The 21,155-nt window shown below is 42.3% G+C and overlaps 2 protein-coding genes across 2 annotated transcripts; both read left to right on the forward strand.

Moving 5' to 3' along the window:
* Positions 1-599: 599 nt before the first annotated feature.
* On the forward strand, positions 600-10,597 carry GDF10 (growth differentiation factor 10). Its single transcript, XM_048069336.2, has 3 exons — positions 600-1,047; positions 5,076-5,983; positions 9,555-10,597. Exons 1-3 carry the CDS (start codon positions 780-782, stop codon positions 9,744-9,746), a joined length of 1,368 nt encoding a protein of 455 aa, XP_047925293.2. The 5' UTR covers positions 600-779; the 3' UTR covers positions 9,747-10,597.
* A 3,009-nt stretch (positions 10,598-13,606) lies between these two features.
* On the forward strand, positions 13,607-18,998 carry GDF2 (growth differentiation factor 2). The gene is made up of 2 exons (XM_013198932.3): positions 13,607-15,991; positions 17,719-18,998. The coding sequence occupies exons 1-2, from the start codon at positions 15,646-15,648 to the stop codon at positions 18,654-18,656; spliced, it is 1,284 nt and encodes a 427-aa protein (XP_013054386.2). The 5' UTR covers positions 13,607-15,645; the 3' UTR covers positions 18,657-18,998.
* Positions 18,999-21,155: the final 2,157 nt, after the last annotated feature.

The raw sequence follows: 21,155 nt of genomic DNA on the forward strand, positions 1-21,155 counted from the left end.
AAAAGTAACTGTCTTGGCTACGAGAAGACAAGATTTAAAAAGAGGCGGAATGAACAAACTCCCTAGGAATATAGCCCTCTCCCTCGGAGGCTGCCTGCCCTAGGACGGCTGGTGCGCCCGCTGGGTGACTCTCAGCCTGGCTCCGAGCTGCTGTCACCTGATGGATGAGCACACCGCGCACCATCCACTTCTAAACCGCCGCCCTCCGACCTAAGCCGTGGCAGCCCTGCAGAACTTCACCCGGGTGCTCTCCTCCTTCACATCCCCCGTGGAAACGGCCCAGCGAGGAAAGTTTGCCCGGGCACAGCCCCCTTCACCCAACTGCGTGAGCGCCTGCCCGGAGCGAGCAGTGCCCCGCTGCGCTTCGGTTGCTTCGCGCTTGCCTTTTCCCCGGCCCCCGGGAAGCGATCGCGGTTACAGCGGGGCCCTTCCTCCCTTCTCCTCTTCTCCCTTCCCCTTTTCCTTCCTCCCTTCCACCCGCCGCCGCCCGCTCTCCGCCTCGGGGCGCGATTTCCCCGCCGCTCGCCGTGCCCCCGGCGGGCCGCGCGTCTCCAATCAGCGGCCGGCCGCTAATTCCGGGGGGCCTCGCCCCGCTCCGCTTAAAAGAGCGGGGCCGCGCCGCTCGCCAGGATCGCGGCGGCCCCTCCCGAGGGCTCCCCGGCCGCCCCCCCCCTCCAGCCCCGAGGATTGGCCCGGCAGCGGCGCTAACAGCGGGGGGCCGCCCCCCCGCCCCGGGACACAGCGGCTCGGTCCCCGCCGGCCCGCAGCAGCAGCCCCCGATGGCCGGCCGCCTGACCTGCTGCTGCTGCCTCCTGCTCTGGGCCCTGCGCCTTCCCCACGCCGCCGGGGGAAGCGCCGCCGGCCGGCCCCCCGCCTGCCCCGCCGGCAGAGCCCCCCGCGGGGGCTCCCCGCCGCCGCCCCCCGCGCTGGGCGGCCTCGCCCAGGACATGGTCGCTGTCCACATGCTTAAGCTCTACGAGAAGTACAACCGGCACGGGAGCCGGCCCGGGGACGGCAACACGGTGCGCAGCTTCAAAGCCACGCCAGGTAAGAGGGGCTCGGGGAGGCGGCCGGTGCCCGCCTGGGGGGTGCGGGGGCTTCACGGCGCCGCCGGGGCGAGTCCCGGGGTCCCCGGTGCCCCCCGGCCGGATCCCGCTGCCCCTTGCCCTCAACCGAAAGCATCTGCCCCGAGGGGGTCACCCTGGCGAGCTGCCGCTGCTAGGGGCGAGCACACCGGAGGTGCCCGGGGCACTGCGGGGGGGACCCGCGCCTCCCCCGGGGGCACAAACCCTCCCCCGAGGACCAAAACCTTCCCCGCGGCTCCCGTGCGGGAGCGGTGCCGCCCGTGGGACCGCCACGGGCAGCTCGCAGCTGGGGCGCTGAGCTCGCTGCGCTGCCTCACCCCGAGCAGAAGGGGGGTTTCTCTCCCGCTCCCCGGCTCTGCTCGGCTTCGTTACGAGGGTGCAACAGCGCGTACCGGGTCGGAACTACGCTTTCATTGTCACCCCCTCTCTTTAAAATCGGTTGTTTGCTCAGTTAATGTTCTTTACGTTTGTTGTCCTTTGCCAAGGATACTTAAAATAACGTTTCTGGAAAATGTCTCTTCCTTCTTTGGTTAGCTCTTACAGGTTATAGCTAGCATCTCGGTTCTGAAATCTGAATTAGACCAGCTTCCAGAACAGCACTTGTTACACTTAAGTACCGATTTTATAGGCACTCTGATGAATTAGTTGTGAGTGGTTACTAGAATATCGCACTGTAACTCATATCTGTAATGCATGAATTAAATCTTTCCTATGTTAGATGCAATATTACAAGTCCTCCTGCTAGGAGGAGGAGATCCTACAGAAGGCTGTGGCTGTTAAAACACGCAGACCCCTAGGAGTTAGGATGTAAGGCAACTGCAGCCATCTGGGAGGGAAATCTCCATGCATTAGACCAGTAGCCAGCCACTACCTAATGGGGTTAGGAAGAAGCTGCCATGGTGGATGGTCACTCTGTGACCTCCTACTGCTGCTCTTCCTTCTCAGTGAACCGAGCAGCTGATGCTGGCTGCTACCCAAGCAAGGTCCTGGGCCACAAGCCCCATTTAGTGGGACAGTTCTTGCATTTCCATATTCTTCTTTTTTAGCTATTCTCCTGAACAAGCAATTTGCATCCAAGTGGTTAAATTTAGTTTTAAAACACCAGCGTAGTGTTTCCTACCCACATATACTATACATTGGTATTTTGCTCATCTGTCAGATCACAAAACTAAGGCAGAGAGATGCTTGCATGGTAACTTGCCTAGCATCATGCACACCTGTGTCCAAACCTCCTGTCTCCTGTGTTCCATCTGTATCCCTTCTCTGTGGGATCTTGTCTCTCCCCAGTAACGTGGCATGAAAGCCAAAGCTCCTCTGCAATGTTTTTTATGACAATAAATGTTATTTCTTTGTGATTCATCAACCCAGTGATGAGCACTCTGAAATCAACCATGGAATGACACAAGACCAAGGGCGGGGAGAAGCTTGTTTCACAGAGTGTTTTCTTTATCTCCTCAAAGAAATTCTAGCATTCTTCTGAGAGAAGAAATCAGCATGGTCTTCTAACAAGACACGTGGAACATCTGTTCCTTATGAAATACAGATGATACTTCTGATCTTATCTAGACAAGCAAAACAGACTACATCTACAATAACTTCCCTCTTGTTATCCCAAGCAATGGATTTACTTTATTTAAAAAAAAAAAAAGATACCCATCAGAAAACCTGTAACCCTCTGTTCCTGTGCTGCAGCTTAAAGCTCTCTGGGCACATTCCAGCATCAGTGTTCAAGATAGGGTTGCCAAGATGAGGGCTCTCACTGGATTTTGGATTGGCGTTGCTCCTTTGTCATGCTACTGAGGTCTCCTCAATTACACAGTTGTATTACCACAGCCCTGAGAAACCACACATCACTTACAGGGTACGGGTGATGTTGACCGGGGTTGCTGAATATGGAGAAGCATTAGATATTAATGCAAAGTAATTGCTACATAGCACATGAATTTTGCACATGTTCCAAATATAATTTCATGTTTCTCTAGTAGTACTAATAACTTGAGGAGAAATGCTTCACAAACATCTGATTGCCTCTCACCTCACCTCCACTTGTGTTCACAGGAGTTGGTTATTTCTCTGGGAAGGAGCTGAGAGATGGGCACGCAGTTCAAGTTTTGCCTTAGTTCAATGCAAATTAGTTCATAGACTTTTTTTTGTTGTTTTCAGGCAACTTTGTAGCTTTAGAAAATGGCACCAATTGACCACAGTTAGTTGCACAGTCAAGTCATAAGTGGCTTTGGAGTGTAGCTTGTGACCAAATGTGAAATACCAAGTTATTGTCCAACTTCATCTAGGTTGCTGAGATACAGGAATTAGTCTTCATGGTAACAAACAGCTGCCTAAGCCATGAAGCCCTCCTGCAAAAATTGCCTCTTCCAGCTCAGGCTCTTTCACTGAATGCCACCCATCCTCCAAATGAAGCCCAGGCCTCAGTGAAGAGTAGAAAATAGCAGCAGTTTAAGATAGTATCGTAATGCCTATGTGCAAGAAAAGCAAATCAAGATTTCTCAGGAACTGTAATTCTGGCCTCTAGAGGCTTACAGTTGCTTTAACATAATTTCATAGCTTAAAATATTTTAAACTAGATTCTCTGCATATTGGTTTTAACACAAATGTGTTATCTGTAAATCTGCATTGCTAATCTTTGCTTACTGCAATGCAATGTTCTCCTAGTAGGTGGCTTGCCTACTAGCAGCAAGTGTTTTTCCTTGGCCACTTGCCTGTTTTTTCTATACTCATCTCTTGTATGTACCGTCCATACGTCTTGCCTGTATTGTGAACTTGAAGCTGCCTACAGTGATCAGAGGTAGATGCGGTCAGTAAAATATTCATAGCTTTAATTCATGCAGCTAGTACAGCTCAATTCAGAGTAGGCCTGGAAAACATAATTCTTGGCTGATAGGTTGGTAAAAGCATGAGCGATCTGATGAATTACAATAAATATGGCTACGCTCCATCCAAAACTCAAGCTTCCTCAATTCCTAAAAAGCCCACACTTCCAGGTTTCTGGATCTTCAGTAGCTATTGATTCACTATTTCTACAAAGAATGTTGACTTTTGAAGGACTTGTTTCACTTTGGAATGCAAAAATTAGAAATTTAGAAAAAATAAAATCCCTTTTCTCTGAGCACTCATTCCAAATTCCCAATTCATCAGAAACCCTGGGAGCTCTGTGGTTGAAACGCTTTTATCCCACTGATGCAAGAATTCAAGTTCTATGTATAGAACTGATAGTACTGGCAGTGTACTACTCCAAGGACTTGAGCAGAATTTGAACTCTCAACTTTTTTTCATAGTCTGAGCACCTGTGAATATGGCTAGGATTGATTAAAAAGTTCAATGATAGGAATCCTGTCCTGAACTGACTGAAACAAACAGGCTGTCATCACAGAACACTTTGTCAGCTGCTCTGCCACCTATGGAAATGTTACAAGGGTATCAGGACAGGCTGGTCCACTCCACTGCATGAGAAGAAATACAGATGGTGTGGATGGAATTTGACTATTTGAATATCAATCAGTACTTACACTATGTATGTGGTCCTGGGACTGATGAACATCCTAACCTGCTGTGGTTTCATCCAAATGATGGCTCTAGCTAGCATATGTCTGAACTGGAAGGCAGCAAGCATCAACTTACTGGTTACCCATTACAGTCCCTTAATGCATTCTTAGTACCAGTCAGAGCTTAAAGAGAGCAGTATGTTCTTCAGATGGTCATTTTTTTTTCTTGTGATCTTATTGATCTGTGAATAATGGGATAAGTAGTGTTTCTTTTCACCTCTGAAATTTAATATTGCTGCTAAATATTGTTAGTTTTTTTTCCTCCTCCCATTCACTACAGTTTTAAGCTGAAGTGAGTCCAACAAGCTCCCTATACTCTTTGAAGTGAGCAAGCAAAAAGCAAACTTTGCTAATCTGCTTTCACGAATAAGTGGTTTGACTACCGTTTTTTTGTCTCATATTTATCCATGTTTTCCTTGCTCTCTTGCAGAATTCCTGGCCCAGAAGCCGCTGTACTGCTTCAACCTGACATCCATGCAGGATTCAGAGATGATCCTTGCTGCCACATTTCACTTCTATGCTGACAAACGCCCTCGGCACCGGGAAGTGTTTTGTAAGCGGTCCAAGAACTCATCCTGCCGCCTCCTTCACCTGCCTCCCATCCTGCATCTCAACCTCATTTTCCAAACCATCCCCCAGAATTCTGCTTATGGACTAGTGAAAGGGAACATCACCGTGTTTCTTCAAAGGCGAGGGGCTTGGCATGCGAAGGACATTTCGCACATCATAAAAGAATCGAAACGCGCTGCAGAGCTCATCCTCTGTGCTGAGCTTGATTCTGGGGAGGAGCACCACGGCTTCCCCGAACAGGTCACCAGCCATTTGCCTTATATTCTAGTTTATGCCAATGACCTTGCAATCTCTGAACCCAACAGTGTAGCTGTCACCCTACAGCGTTATGACCCATTTCCCTCCAGTGATGGGGACCAAAATCTGTCACCTAATGCTTCTACTGATACCCGAGTGAGAAGGGACACATACCTCTCTAGCTCTATTCAGAACAATGAGTTACCAGAGGTAGAGTATAACAACAACAAATACAACAAACATGACATATGGGAGAATGCCTACAAGTCCTTGAAACCAAAAGGCTCACGCAAAGACCGAAGGAGAAAAGGGCAAGAAAACACAGAAACACTTGCAAAGTCTCAGGTGCTAAATTTTGATGAGAAAACAATGAAGAAAGCAAGGCGAAAACAATGGAATGAGCCACGGATTTGTTCAAGAAGATACATGAAAGTTGACTTTGCTGACATTGGCTGGAATGAATGGATCATATCTCCCAAATCATTTGATGCCTACTACTGTGCAGGGACATGTGAATTTCCAATGCCTAAGGTAGTATGCCTTTTCACTCTTGTTAGCTTGCAAATAGTACTGTTCTGCCTTTCCAACTACTTCATTAGCTAGATTTTTACCTTTAGACTTCTACCCATCTCACCATGCTCTGTTTAGACTGAAAAAATTAAGCAGTATTGTTTTTAACAACTTCATAAGAAAAATGTCTCAGGTAAAATCTTTTAGAAATTCTTATTTTATATCTTGAAACCACAACAGACTTACGCAGTTCCATAAAATATGGTTATGCACACTAAAGCATCAAGCTACTCCTGTGTGGCAGCAGAAGTAGACAGTATTAAAGCTAATAAAACAAGCTACTCTATCAGAGTATTTCTGAATTCTACTGGTAATACCTTAGGAGAAAAATGCAGAGTAGTGACACATGCTTTAAGAAACTGCCTATCACTTTGAAAATAAGAATGCTATTTACAGTTATATTTGTCTCAAAATTCTCTTGTTAAAGTCTTAAAATTGAGAAAATCCTGCTCGAACTAGAAAAAAGCTGCTTTTCCATATGTGGCTGAAAATGCCAAGTAGCTGTCTGTAACACTCTAACTCTGGTGTTTTGAATTCCTCCTCGAGAAGCAGTGTGAAATTTCCTAATAAAGAGGCAAAGAGTTTTTGAATTCTAGTGGAATTCTGATTTGGCCTACTCCCAACTCACTTGCCCTTCAGCAAAAAGTAGAAATTCTGGCAGTCCCATGAAACACAAAAATTCTCTTGTTTTACAGAGCTTTCAAATAAAGGGGGAAGGTTCGAAGCACTGCATAATGTGCATGTTCAAAAACTAATAATTTTACATTTCTACCTACAAATGGTCTGATTATTCATTTAACTGCCAATTTTGTACATGGTCAATCTGCCCATGAATAATTGATAGTCTTTTACAACAAAGAATATCAAAGATCTGAGACAGGAATCTGCCCTACAGGGAGTCTGAGTGTTTGCGTTGAAATCAGTAGTGTGACTGCAGGAAGAGAGGATATGCAGGCTAGTTTAAGTCCAGGAACAGTAGAAATCCAGATTTCAGGGTGGGGTGCAGAAATCTGCCCAGACCACATGTTCTTGTGTTGCTGGCCAATGCTGAACCAGGTACACATAAATTCGTACATGGTCTGGTAAAAATAAAAGCTTGCAGAGGCTCAAATACAATTTCACTCTTCTGTTGTAGTATAGGACGATTATGCAGCACAATGACCATTTAACTTATCCAATGCAAAACCCAGCCTGGGAATATGGGTCCTCAGCCATAATCTAATGCACAATACATATGTCCAAAAGAAAAAAAAATTATCACACCTGGCTTCCTGAGAGCAAACGAGTATGACGGAAGAGGAAACAGAACCAAAACAGAATGGACGTGTTTTTAGCTGGAACAGTGTAATAAGTTTATATTGGTGACTTTTTTTAATGTCAGAAACAAGTGTTTGGACAAACCTTCTCCCTGATCTACAGTAATCAGAATACTCGATTTTATCCTTGTAAGAGAATCATTTTATGAGTTTCAGGTTTGAATTCCATTCTTGAAATGAAAACAAAACTTTCCTAAAGCTAAGAAGTACTGCTTATTATGATGTGGCAGAGGGTGTTTCCTGATGGGTAAATTCATAATAAAGCAGACTTTAGAAGGGGTACAAACCAGGAAGAAGGTGAGCTGAAGCGTTTCAGACTTGCTTTTCAACTACATCATCACCCTTCTGTTTTCTGAGGTTCAGAATTTCCCCCAGCTAGGACTGTCCTAGAGGTTAAGAGCGAGCAGAACCTACCCTGCTGTATTTAACTTGTAGCCAGCATTTCACTCATTAAGTGCTTGCCCAGTACCATCACTATTGGGCATTCAGCTAGGTCTTTCAAGCTTTCCACTTTAGCACATTGGTACAAAGGCTAATGTGAAGCCTAACCCAAGATCACTAAGCGCTTGGGCCAGATTTCCAGAAGGGCTGGAAAATTTGGAGCCTGGCTGGATGTGGGATGGGTGTGCTGCTTGGCTCAACTGTGGATGTAGGGCTCAGGCATCCAGATTTTCTACAAAGTAATAGTCCATAATAAGCAGCTTTCTCTTTAAGCATTGTTGCTTATAATGTGTACGCTTGCAGGCATTAGAAACCTAATTAGTGCTGTCGTCTTGGTAGCTTGATTTACTCAGGCTGAATTGTTTCTAACTGGTTTCAGGGGTGACAGCTGCTCTCACTAGACTTGGCTCACATCTGTTTGTTCACTGCAGATCCTAGAGACTGTATGGCTGGAGAAGGTCCTAGTAGGATCTTCTGCAGGTTCATAAAAAGGAGTTCTACATGACAGCTACTGGCACTGAGGGCAGTGATGGTTATTTGTTGCATGGGGTCAACAAATTCTTTCAGTAGCCCATTAAGATCTGTGATTCTTTCAAGTAACACTGTAAAATAATAAAGGAGCTAGGAGTACTTGAGGAGCTTTTTCGTAAAGGTTAATGCAAGAGTTAGATTCTAGAAGCTCCACTTCTTTGAATTTCTAAACTCTGCAGTTGCTTATATACATGAAGGCTACTTCTGTCTCTCTTGCTGTCCAGATTTGCAGACATGGCCAATGTGGATAGAAGCTTATTTCTACTTCACATAGCAGCTGCAAGGCTAATTCACTGCTGTTTGGTTTTGGATAGTTTTGAAATCTAAGACAGCAAACTGTTGCTAATTATGTCAACACATGCTAATTACAGAAAGGCTCTTTCCAAGACTGGTCACTTGTTGGGACTGTCTTGATATGGATGCTGTCTTGAAACACCAAAGCAGAAAGGATGATTTCACAGTCCATCCTTGTACTGACTCAAATGATGTCACTTAAGTTAAGGAACAGTTGAAAGTTTTAATTTAATTAAATTCTTTTCACTTAAAGTATCTGCTTCCATGTTGAGATTTGCGAAGTCCTTGTTTGTTGTCCCCCAGATGCCATGTACACCAAATCTGCTGAAAACTACTGAAACTGTAGGTAACAGTACTAGTTTGCAAGGGCTTATGATCTGAAAAGGCTCTGTGAGATTGTTTGTCTATTCTAGAGCAACTTCCCTTTGTTGAGGCTGTTTCTAGAGCACTCTTTTAAATCAGAGTAATTAGTTTAGGGAAAAAGTAACTAGTTCCAGGTCAGTGTACGTGAGGAGAAACAGTACTGGAACATACTTACTTTGGAAATACAGTAGCCAATTTTATCAGTCAGACAAGAGGTTAAGAACACGAGAGCACTTCTTGCAACTGAGAAGTCTGCCCCACCTTAGCCCTTTTCCCTGCATGCCTGTCTCCAGCATTTAATAGGTGCAGCCATGGACATTGCTCTTTTTCTAAGCTATTGACTGTTGGCTGTGCCACCAGTGCCCTCCTCTGGTATTTATGAAGGCAGCATACGAAGTACAAACTTGGATACATGCTCTGCAGAAAAGCTGAAAATATGAGGGCATGGCTATGTTGCATGGCCCTGTGACTCAATCACATATATTAATTTTTTCAAGAAAAATAACATAATTGTGTCATTTTCCAAGCTGCTTTGGGAAAGCAGCTTCTCATAAATGAAGCAATAACCATTTCCTTCTCTGTTCCAGGTTGTCCGACCATCAAACCATGCTACAATCCAGAGCATCGTAAAAGCAGTGGGAATCATTCCCGGCATCCCAGAGCCCTGCTGCGTTCCTGACAAAATGAGCTCCCTCAGTGTCCTGTTCTTAGATGAGAACAAAAACGTTGTTTTGAAGGTATATCCCAATATGTCGGTGGAAACCTGTGCCTGCCGATAAGTTCATACAGACACATCTCTAACAAGACCTACCTACCGGTCCTGCCTGACCACACTGGGAAAGTTGTGAATGGGAGATGAATCCACTTGTGTTGATGTCTACGATTCCTCTACGATCCCTGCAATTCCTTCACAGAAAGCATGCGGAGAGGTTGAAACGATACCCGTGCTCACCTGGAAGGATATGTCTTACGATCATCATCTGTCTTATATATTTACCTTCCAGGAGTTCAGTACTTTTACAAGTATCTTCCTAACCCACCTAGCCAAGAAACATGATATTTAGTAAGAAATTTAAATGTAAAGTTTTCCATAATCAATGGACTAAAATATGTTTTTATACACTGTTTTTACTGACTATTTTATCTCTTCAGTTAACCAAGGAGATGGGAAGTGAATTTGCAAAGGCAGGCTTGTTTTAGAATATCACTTTTGTAAACAGATTGAAACTTTTTGCCTAAAACACTCATTCTCTTAATCTGCATATTTATACTGAAAAATGCTGTAATAAAGGGCTTAATATGTATATTTTCTTCAGGATGCAAGTATAGTGCACTGTATAAGCTTTCATATATACAGTATGATAATACAGCCATTTTTGGTTACCCTTCCCTAATATATAATTTGTTCTACAAAAGACATATGTAATATCCCACAATTTTGGTTTGCTGGATATAATTTCAGGTTGTTAAACATATGCTCTGAGTAACACCTACTATATAGTAATATGTTGAAATACTAAAAATAAAATAACCAAGATTTATATTTTTGTAAATTATACTTTATATCCTCTAGATTGTTACATGCTTTTAACAAAAGCTAATAAATTAAAGGTACAGTAGTATCTAAAAATAGTTGAATTGTCTTTCTATAAATCCACTCTGCTACATTGTGGTAATTAGATGGAAACACGTAAATGCATGTTAAGCTTGTCATAATGTGCTTCAATAGATTAAAGCACGAATGGAATACCCTGATCATCTAGACTGACCTCCTGCACAGCACAGTTCGAAGAGCTTTGCTCAGTAGTTTCTGCACCATGTATTATGGATCTTCTCTTTTGAGCTTGGAAATACCTTTGAAAAACCTGCATAAATTTGGCTTTAACAATTTCAAGTGATGGACGATCTCTACTGGACTATGAGTAGTTGTTCCAAAAGTTAGTGCTCTTTGTTCAAATGCAGTGGCTTAATCCTAGTCTGAATTTATTAAGCTTTAGCTTCAATTCACTGGATTTTACTGTAACCTATTTTTATTAGATCCCTTTTGTCTATTATCCAAAATACTTTCACTGTGTATTTTTAGTATATAGAGCAAGGTCAAATTACATTTTGGCTAAGATTTAAATAGGTACTTTGATTTCTTATTATTCCAAGTCTCAAAACAATTTCTCATGACTCTTTTCTGAAGTCTTTCCAGAACTTTCATTAAATTCTTTTTCCAACAGTGAACTTCAAAATGGGACACAATCTTTGGCAGTTGTTCCATTAAAAGTCTTAACAGAAATAACTCTGCTTCCCTCTAACTCCTGCATAATCCTCTGTTGATGCATCTGTGGTAGCCCCTGTAACTGCAGCACTCCTCTAAGACCTGCTGTTCCCTTACTGAGCCACTTAATTCTCTTCCTCTGCGTCCCTGCATGCCAGGACGTGCTGGTGATGTGCTCCGCTTTCACCCACCTGCTGTACAACCACCTGGGCAGAGCAGGAGCAGAACAAACTTCAGAGGTCTGTGATGTAGCACAGAGAGCGAGCTGTGGAGCCTTTCTTACTCAAGGCACAGTCCAACCTTCTGTACCAGCTTATCCTATTAGAGCGGTATTGCTCACAGAAAGGACAAAACGCGCACTACCCTCAGATGAATGACTTGACCTGGAAGGCTCCTCTCCAGCTAAGGCACTAGGTAATTTCTACCATAAATATTCCATATTCATGGGGTGCAGATTTCCAGACAACAGGGGAGTGTAAATGTGGCCCTTCCTGCTAACCTACACCAAACTAAGATTCTGCGTACATGGGAGTGTTTGCAATGTTACTCTATCAACAGTTCTTCCCAGTTCCTCCCAACAGCTCTCATTAAGTAGTAGTTACCTCTAAGACCTTGCAGTAATTGCCAAAAGGTCAAGGACCCTGCTAGGCATTTCTTCTCCAAAAGCATTACAGGGATTTACACAGGTACTACCAGGACAAACCTTTGTATACTGTTGCTATTAAAGACCTCCCTTAAAAATGTAGGGTCTTGTGTTTTTATAAATCAAGAGACACTCAACTAATGTTGATAGAGTAATGCTGATGCATAAAGAAAGATGAGAAACTTCTCAGAAATCCATCATTTGTTCCTACAGAACAGCCGTAAGCATAACACTTTTCAAAGTACGTTAAGCCATTGCCATTTCTGTTCTACATGAAGATTTATCCTCCTTTGTAGGTCGTCTTGATCCCATTTAGCATCAACTGTGAACAGAATGACATATTAGTGTAGTGTATTTATGATATGGTCTTTTGCATTTTGTTCTCCTCTGGGAGTCTTTTCTGTATCTTGAGTTAGTCACTGAGTACAAATTTGCTTTCCAAGATGTGCCATGCAAGCAATTACAAAATAGAGATACCATCTTACAATCTGCTGTAAGGTCTATAGGATATAAGGGAAAACACTACTCCTACACTCTTTAGGATACCTAGAAAACCTTGAAAGATCTAATATGCATTTAAAGGTTTGTTGGCATAACTTTACAATTTAGCACAGGCAAACCAAAATTACACCCATAAGTGACATAGCTATCAAGGCATTCCCTTACTACACAAACAAGACAATTCTCTTATTAGTAAAATTTGTTTCATTTAGGGGAATAGTGTAACTTCGAGTAGAAACCCATGTTTGTCACAACGCATTTTCTGGTTTAGCTGTATCGGTCAATTCTCAAATGTGACCAAGGCCTTTAACCACTATTTGTTTAGAAGTGGCTACTACTTTCTGTGTCTTTGGTATTTAGACATCTAATCTTCCTTCAGAAAAGGAAGCTTTGCATTAAACACTTTAAATTATTTTTAAAATGGCACAAATGCAGTCGGCTGCTGTTGGAAAACACCAGCATCACTGCTCTCTTGGTTCTTCTCTTCCAACAGCCCTTTTGGTCTCTATGACCATCCTATAAACCATTCCACTCGATGTCTAAATTTCTTGAGAAAGTTATATTGACAAACACTTAAAATAGCAGGTTAAGATAATCCCACTAATTAATCCTGAAAGAATTGAGGATATAGTAATATTGGATGATTAAAGACAGATAAACCAGGAAAACAGCTGATACTAGTCAGCGAAGTTTAAAGGACATTTTTTCCTAAAACAAAATTCATTTCATTCTTTGAGATCACAGTTTAATTGTCAAAGGTAAAAGCAACAGGTAGAATGTACTTAGCTTTTTGTGGACTGTTTCACTTCACTTTTACAAGGCAGCACAATTAGAAGGAACCACTGGACAATATAAATGTATTTGTTTATCAAATGAATTAGCAACTGTCTCACTGCCAAACCTCAAAGAGCAGCTTTCAAAAGCAATTGTCACTGAATAAAACTGTTCATTGTAAAGTTTCTGCAAAGATGACACTTGGCCTGACACTATGTGACATCTTCGTATATGAACTGGAAGTCTGTATATGACAACATCCACAGCATTTGCATAGGAGTGTTTAGGAGAGAGGTATTTGTATAGACATCTTGGTTTAGCTGCACTCTATATAATCAAAACTCATTTCAAGGTAGACAGATGCAGAACGTTGTACCTAGGCACAAGAAATGGAGGCTGTTCCTACTGAGCAGAAGATTGCACCCTTGAAAATCATGACTTTTAAAACAGTTTTGGTGGTTGTCATGGTCTTATAGCATTATATGAGCATCCACAGTGATGCTACGTAAAAGAGCTACATGAAAGCCTTAAAAGATGCACAGTGGAGCAAACCCCAGAAGAAAAGATTTTATTTTTGCATGTGGTACTGATGGACTGCCACTAGAAAACCATGTGTAGCCCCAGTGTTCACCTTTTCAAAAAGGCACTGAAAATCTGACACAAACAGAAACAAGAAGAATTGGTGCATTTTTAGACACGTTCTGTAAGATACATTCTCTAACTGTTTATTTTATCAGAAAGCAAACTGAGAAGTAACTTGATTACACTGTGCAAGTACTTTGATGGGGGGGAAATGCCTGCACTGTGGGGCTCCTTAAGCCAGCAGGAAAGAACTAGTGTCTAGAAGGTAAAGGCAGACACAATGAAACAATAAATGAAGTACCAGGATTTTTTTTTTTTAAGTGTGAGTGATAATCTTCTGGAAAAAGTGCTACAAAAAGTGAAAAGAAAAAAAAAAAAAACCACTCAATTTCTTGACATCTTCAGATAGATTCTGGAGACCCTTGAAAAGTTATGCTTTAGCCAAACACAGGCCATCAGGCTCTTGCACACAGGTAGAAGATACAAGGGCCTTGAGTAAAACAAACCAATCTTGCTAATTCAGGAGAACAGGATCAGTGCAAAGCAATCCTTTCTCACTTTAAAGCTTAGGAACATAGTTAACCAGACTCTCAGATCCCAGTTGTCAATTGAACAGATACAAAAGTGAGCATTTGAGAAGTCTGGGCTCACTTTAAACACTGTGTATGCCCTGCTACAAAACTAGAGAAGAAAGGACAAAATCTTGTCTGTATCTTTGCGATTTGTTTTTTTCAATGTAAGAGCTCCTAATGCTATTCAGATTTTGTGGCACATGTGCAGTGTGGATTAAACTGTGCTTAGAAAAAATGATGCGTTAATAATACTGACAGAACATGTATCACTAGATTAGATAATGAGATTCATTCAGATAAATAACAAGTGCCATTTTTGCTTATAAATACACTTTTTATTTTTCTCTGTATCATGAGAAATGATATCATCAGACTCGTATTTTTCTCTTGGCCACTTCTTTTCATGGGTAACATTATCTGCATAGATAATCTTCCTTATCTTCACAGAGACCTCTTACTTTCCACATAGCCTTAGAAGGCTTAGTTCTGTCTTTATTCTGAGGTCACTGAAATAATGACTGGTTGCTCTGGGACTGGACTGACCATCAAGAATCTAAGAAATATATTACGTAAGATACTATAAAAACAATAATTAATTCCCATCTACCAAAGGAATCAAACTCCAAATGGACAAGCCTGCAAACAGCATGAAGCAAACTTGACACAAAACAGATATTTCAGTGTGTACAAATAATAGCTCTTGGCTGATAAACGAAAGAAGTTTTAAGGTTGTTTGCACTGCCATGAGATCATGTCTTGCAGAATCACAGGTCTCCATCAAATTACTGGAGATTTTCTGATGACAGGTTAAGGGACTGTGACAGAGATTTGTGAGATGTTGTTTACTAACAGTCAACAGAGGATTTTTGTTCTAAATCTCTGTTTTCTAGTCTTGATGAAAACTGTGTAAGTCTCAACGTCCCTAAGAAAGCTTCTGTCTGTGTTGGAAAGGAAATGATAAAAGAGTGTAATTAAGCAATGATGACCCTTAAGTGAAATGTGGATTCTTTACAATATACAATGTCCTTCCCACCAGCCATATGTGTTTGTCAGATGTTTACAGAATCTTCATTAACTAAGAGCTTTGCTAGATAACAGAAGCTGAAGCATGGCATCAATGACTCAGATAAGGGCAAGTGTACAACCAATCTGCTTGACAACTGACAAGAGGCTGGGGCTTGAAGCAGACTGTGAAAAGAACACAAGAAAGTTATTTGCAAAGGGCATTCCAGTTGTTTGACTTCCATCTCCTTTCCTCTGTCTGTAATGGTACAACATTTTTAATCAGCTAAAATACCCCTGTCCTCTCGTCTCTCCATCAGAAAGTAAATATATAAGAAATGCATTATTTTGGAGTATTAGCTGCACTGTCTGTTTTCAATATCATTGCCTGTCTGACAAGAGGCAAGCCTTTGGAAAACTGGGACAAGTTATCAGCTATGGGAAAGTCTGACGCACCCATTCACGATCCTGGGGAAGTGGAAGATGAGACCCATTTTGACTTTAAATCTTTCCTGGAGAATATGAAGACGGATTTACTAAGAAGTTTGAATTTATCAAGGGTCCCCTCACAAGTGAAGACCAAGGAAGAACCACCACAGTTCATGATTGATTTATACAACAGATACACTGCGGACAAGTCCTCCATCCCCGCATCCAACATTGTGAGGAGCTTCAGTACTGAAGGTAGGAGAAGTCCTGAATATGTGGACTAGAATTTTTAAAGAAGTATATGGACAGCAGTTACTCAGATTATTTTGAATTTCTGAGGAAACTGAGTGTCTAACTTCCACAGATTATTTAGAAACTAAGCAGGTTAAAATTTTGGACTGTAGTCTTGCTCCATCATTTCATTCATCTTTAAAAAATACCATTACCTTAAGTTTTCTTCTTTGATGTTCTTATTGTACAATATTCTCTTCTCAAATGCATCAACTGAGACAATGTCCTGCATACAGCATTTACATGAACCATGTTTCTCCAAGCTAGAGATTTGTCACTGATCTTCTGTGTTAGAATACTTTTGATCATCTATAACTGAGACATCCATGCAAGAAAGCTCTTCTTTCTGGTAGGCTCCTGTCATCCTTAACAACACAGTAGCCAGCTGAGAAATTTGTCTCTGGATCCAAGAAAGGAACAGCAGTGCTCCCCACAGATTCTGGTTTAGACAGGCAGATTTATAGGGAAAGTGGTAGTCAAGCTTGTCTCAACAACAACAACAAAAGATCAAGATCTGTGTAACAATAAATAGATTTTTGAAAGCTCTACCTCAAGAAGCAGTAAAAAATAGTTATAAGTAAATGCAATTCTTGGGATAGAAATGCGACAGGGAGAATCTGTTTATATAAAAAAATAGACATATGCAGGTAACAGCACTATAGGGATCTCTCTCAAATCAGTGACCCTAGTCCTGAAATAGAAAGAAACCTTAACAGTATGACAGCCAGATTACAGCAAGACAGTATAACAGCTAGATTACAGTTCCCACATCCCACTCTCCTCTCAGACTGCTTTAGGGGGTAAACGCTGAAAAAGTGTAAAAAGTAGGCAAGTGTCAAAAGTAACCAATTAAAATTGCTCTAAATGATGCTTGAGTAATTATCTCACATTGACCATTAAATAGACATCAGTCAGTGATCACTTTAAAACATTACCGATATGATCTTCCAGCCAAATATCTGCCCCTCCCAAGGCAGATTGCTGGTACTGCACATACATTTGCAGGAAATATATATATATATATCACATAAGCTCAGTGAGTCCTGCCTGGAACAGACCCAGACATGAAAGGCTGTTTATCACCAAGTGCCAAATTAGACAGACCCTCAAGCTTTGATTCAGGTTTTTCAAACGCTTTTCTATTTCCCCTAACTCTCAGTCACCCAAGCTGCTTTCAAAGCTATCTGAAGACAGCTGAGGCAAAAGCCTCAGCACAACTAATTCTTAGAAAGAGACAAGTACACACTATACTTCTCCATACTAGGCGAGCAGTTCATCCCATTGCACGATGATCAGTGGTAAATTCCCACAGCTTTTTTTGAGAATCCTTTCTGTAAAAATCTCTTCAGGAAAATGCTAAATTTGAACACTTTAGATGCTTTATTTACACACCTACTATTGACCAGCACTACCCACACCTTCTTCTAGGCAGACTCTTGATGCTATCCCTCCACTCCTCCCCATACTCACCTGACCATGAAATCTTGGTGAGAATACCACCACCATCAGGGACCTCCATTTCGACTTTTCACTCTCTGCCCCTGAAACCCGGCCAGAAGACAGTATTATTTTTTTATTACTAGGTAACCATGTTCTTATTTCACTTCCAAAATATACCCTGCATCTTTGAAAAGCAAGTTATTTGGACAGTCAGAAGCACTGTAACCACTTGTTTTAATTTCCTATTGCAGATGTTGTTTCTTTAGCTTCACCAGAAGAAAATCCATTTCAGAAACACATCTTGCTCTTCAACATCTCTATTCCACGATATGAGGAAATCACCAGAGCTGAACTGAGAATTTTTATCTCCTGTCACAGGGAAGTTGGGTCTCTGTCTAGACTGGAAGGCAACATGGTCATTTATGATGTTCTAGATGGAGACCACTGGGAAAACCCAGAAAGCACAAAATCTTTCCTCGTTTCCCACAATATCCAGGAATGTGGCTGGGAGATGTTTGAAGTGTCCAGCGCTGTGAAAAGATGGGTCAGGGCAGACAAACTGAAGACTAAAAACAAGCTAGAGGTTGTTATAGAGAGTAAGGCTCTGGGTGGTTTCACTTGTGGGAAGCTGGATATCAGTGTTACTCCTGACAAAAAAAATCTGCCCCTGTTAATAGTGTTCTCCAATGACCGCAGCAATGGGACAAAAGAGACCAAAGTGGAGCTCCGGGAGATGATTGTTCACGAACAAGAAAATGTACTAAATAAATTAGGAAAGAACAACACTTCGTCTGAAGAAGAACCACGAGAGGGAAAGGCCGTCACTGGGCCCCGCCGGCATTCCTCCAGAAGCAAGAGAAGCATCCTAGCCAACCACTGCCGGAGAACTTCCCTCCATGTGAACTTCGAGGAGATTGGCTGGGATTCCTGGATCATCGCTCCCAAAGACTATGAGGCTTTTGAGTGCAAAGGAGGTTGCTTCTTCCCTCTGACAGATAACGTTACCCCAACAAAACACGCTATTGTTCAAACTCTGGTGCACCTCCAAAACCCAAAGAAAGCTTCTAAGGCCTGCTGTGTACCAACCAAATTGGATTCCATCTCTATTCTGTATAAGGATGATGCTGGGGTACCCACGTTGATATATAACTACGAAGGGATGAAAGTGGCGGAATGTGGCTGCAGGTAGTATACAAGGCAGAAGCTCTAAGAATACACCCCTTTCTGCTCTCTGTAAATCTGTACATTAGTAATGCAAATGAAAATCCTTGCAAACAAGGTTTGGAGCACAGCATTGGGCTAGCTGTTGGTGCTGCTTCTTTTGAAGGAAAGCTGGCATTTAAAAAATGGCAATCACTGTAAATAGTCTGCATTATGTATCATGAATTAAAATTTTGTGAGATTGAAAGAACCATGCATTATTTCTAACAGTGATATAATCTGAATACCTTATTTGAACTTTTCTCTTAAATCACATCAGTTCAGGTCACAAACCAAAGCATCTTCAAAGCAGCCTATGGAATTGAGGATGTCCTGTATATGTTTAATAGATACAGAAATATAACTCTGTCATTCAGTTCTGACATTTTCAACTTTTGTAAAACTCAGTGAGCTGAATTTGGTCTGCATGGTAAAGTCAGGAGTCTAAATTCTGCAAGCCTTTTCTCACGTCAGTAATCTCAGAGGCTTTTGCAGATGATTTTAATGCAAATTATTTACTCCTCTAAGTGAAGTTTTGCAATTTCCAAAACAGACAAGACTCTCCATCTCATCTCATTCCCAAGTTTCCTTCTGTGGGTAGCAGGTGCCTTGGTTTCATCTTTCTTATCCTCAATGTCCCTATTTTTACCCCTTTATGGCACATACTTGAATGATAAGAAGCACAGCCTTCCGCTTCTAAGACACTGTTTCCTAGGAGGAACAGCAGCCCTTATCTCTGCACAAAGATAAAGAGCCACTTTGACCTACTGCATATTCTTAGTATTTCTTTGCAAGAACATGCAGTCAAACAATGTCCAGTCTTAGGAGCTGTACCCTAACAACAGTGGGGGTTGGCAGTGCTCAGCACTTGTGAAAAGAACTCATTTTTAGGGGTCTAAATAATTTCTTTGGAGTCTGCCACCAGGCTGTGTTTCTTTTTCTTTATTTCTTCTTAGGAGAAACTCTATTTTACATAGAATCATAGAATCATAGAATATCCCGAGTTGGAAGGGACCCATAAGGATCATCAAGTCCAACTCCTGGCACCGCACAGGTCTGCCCAAAAGTTTAGACCATGTGACTAAGTGCACAGTCCAATCGCTTCTTAAATTCAGACAGGCTTGGTGCAGTGACTACTTCACTGGGGAGCCTGTTCCAGTGTGCAGCCACCCTTTTGGTGAAGAACCTCTTCCTGATGTCCAGCCTAAACTTCCCCTGCCTCAGCTTAACACCGTTCCCGCGGGTCCTGTCACTGGTGGTAACAGAGAATAGGTCACCTGCCTCTCCACTCCCCCTCGCAAGGAAGTTGTAGACTGTGATGAGGTCCCCCCTCAGCCTCCTCTTCTCCAGGCTGAACAGGCCCAGTGACCTCAGCCGCTCCTCGTATGTCTTCCCCTCCAGGCCCTTCACCATCTTCACCGCCCTCCTCTGGACACTCTCCAACAGTTTCATGTCCTTTTTGTACTGTGGTGCCCAGAACTGCACACAGTACTGGAGGTGAGGCCACACCAGCGCAGAGTACAGCGGGACAATCACTCCCCTTGACCAACTAGCGATGCCGTGCTTGATGTATCCCAGGATACTGTTGGCCCTCCTGGCTGCCAGGGCACACTGCTGGCTCATATTCAACTTGCTGTCAACCACAACCCCCAGATCCCTCTCTGCAGGGCTGCTCTCCAGCGTCTTGTCACCCACTCTGTACGTATAGCCAGGGTTGCCCCGTCATACAAAATTCTTTCACGCCTTAGAACTGGGATCAATTGAAAATACCTGTCTATGTTCTGGGACACATGCTATTGCATAAGATAAATACACTGTCATACAATGGTCCTCCTGACTTCACTTGTATTTTCACTAAACAAGAATCCCATCTTTCCTGCAATTAAAGAAAACTTTCTTTGATTTTAGTGAAGGTTTTGCCCATACAAGAAAAGACAGTGTCTTGTGTTGTTTTCAGGTGCTAATTTTAAGTGCTGTACAAAGCCATCATGGTCCACCTCATTTCTATCACTCCACCTTCCACAAAAAAAAAATAAATCTATCAGAGAACATTTTTGATTCAAACTCATAGCAAACTATATGTCTGTACAAAATATTGAATATTGTCTCAACAGAAGCTTAATGTATGGAAGCAAAATGGTTCAAATGAATACATATGTTTTAAATTAAGGCAGCCTGTGGGCAAGACGAATTCATTCGGCACGAACAGCTCAGCTTGAAATCTAATATGCAGTTTATTTACTATTGTTAACTTAATACAGAGAAAATAGCAGGTGAGTGTGAGCAGGATGGTTATAATTCCATCAAGAACTGATGGTTATATCACAGATCATGAGCACAAAGCACGATTCATCAGAATCCTGGGACTGATTTATAGCCTTTTTCATTAGAACTGGGCTGCAATTGGATCAGATCTGAGGTCTGGGTCCATGCGAACTCCATCCATCCATAGATGCATGTCATTAAACTCTTAGGTTTCCTGTGACAT

This window comes from Anser cygnoides, chromosome 7 (assembly GCF_040182565.1).
Source record: "Anser cygnoides isolate HZ-2024a breed goose chromosome 7, Taihu_goose_T2T_genome, whole genome shotgun sequence".
Lineage (NCBI taxonomy): Eukaryota > Metazoa > Chordata > Aves > Anseriformes > Anatidae > Anser > Anser cygnoides.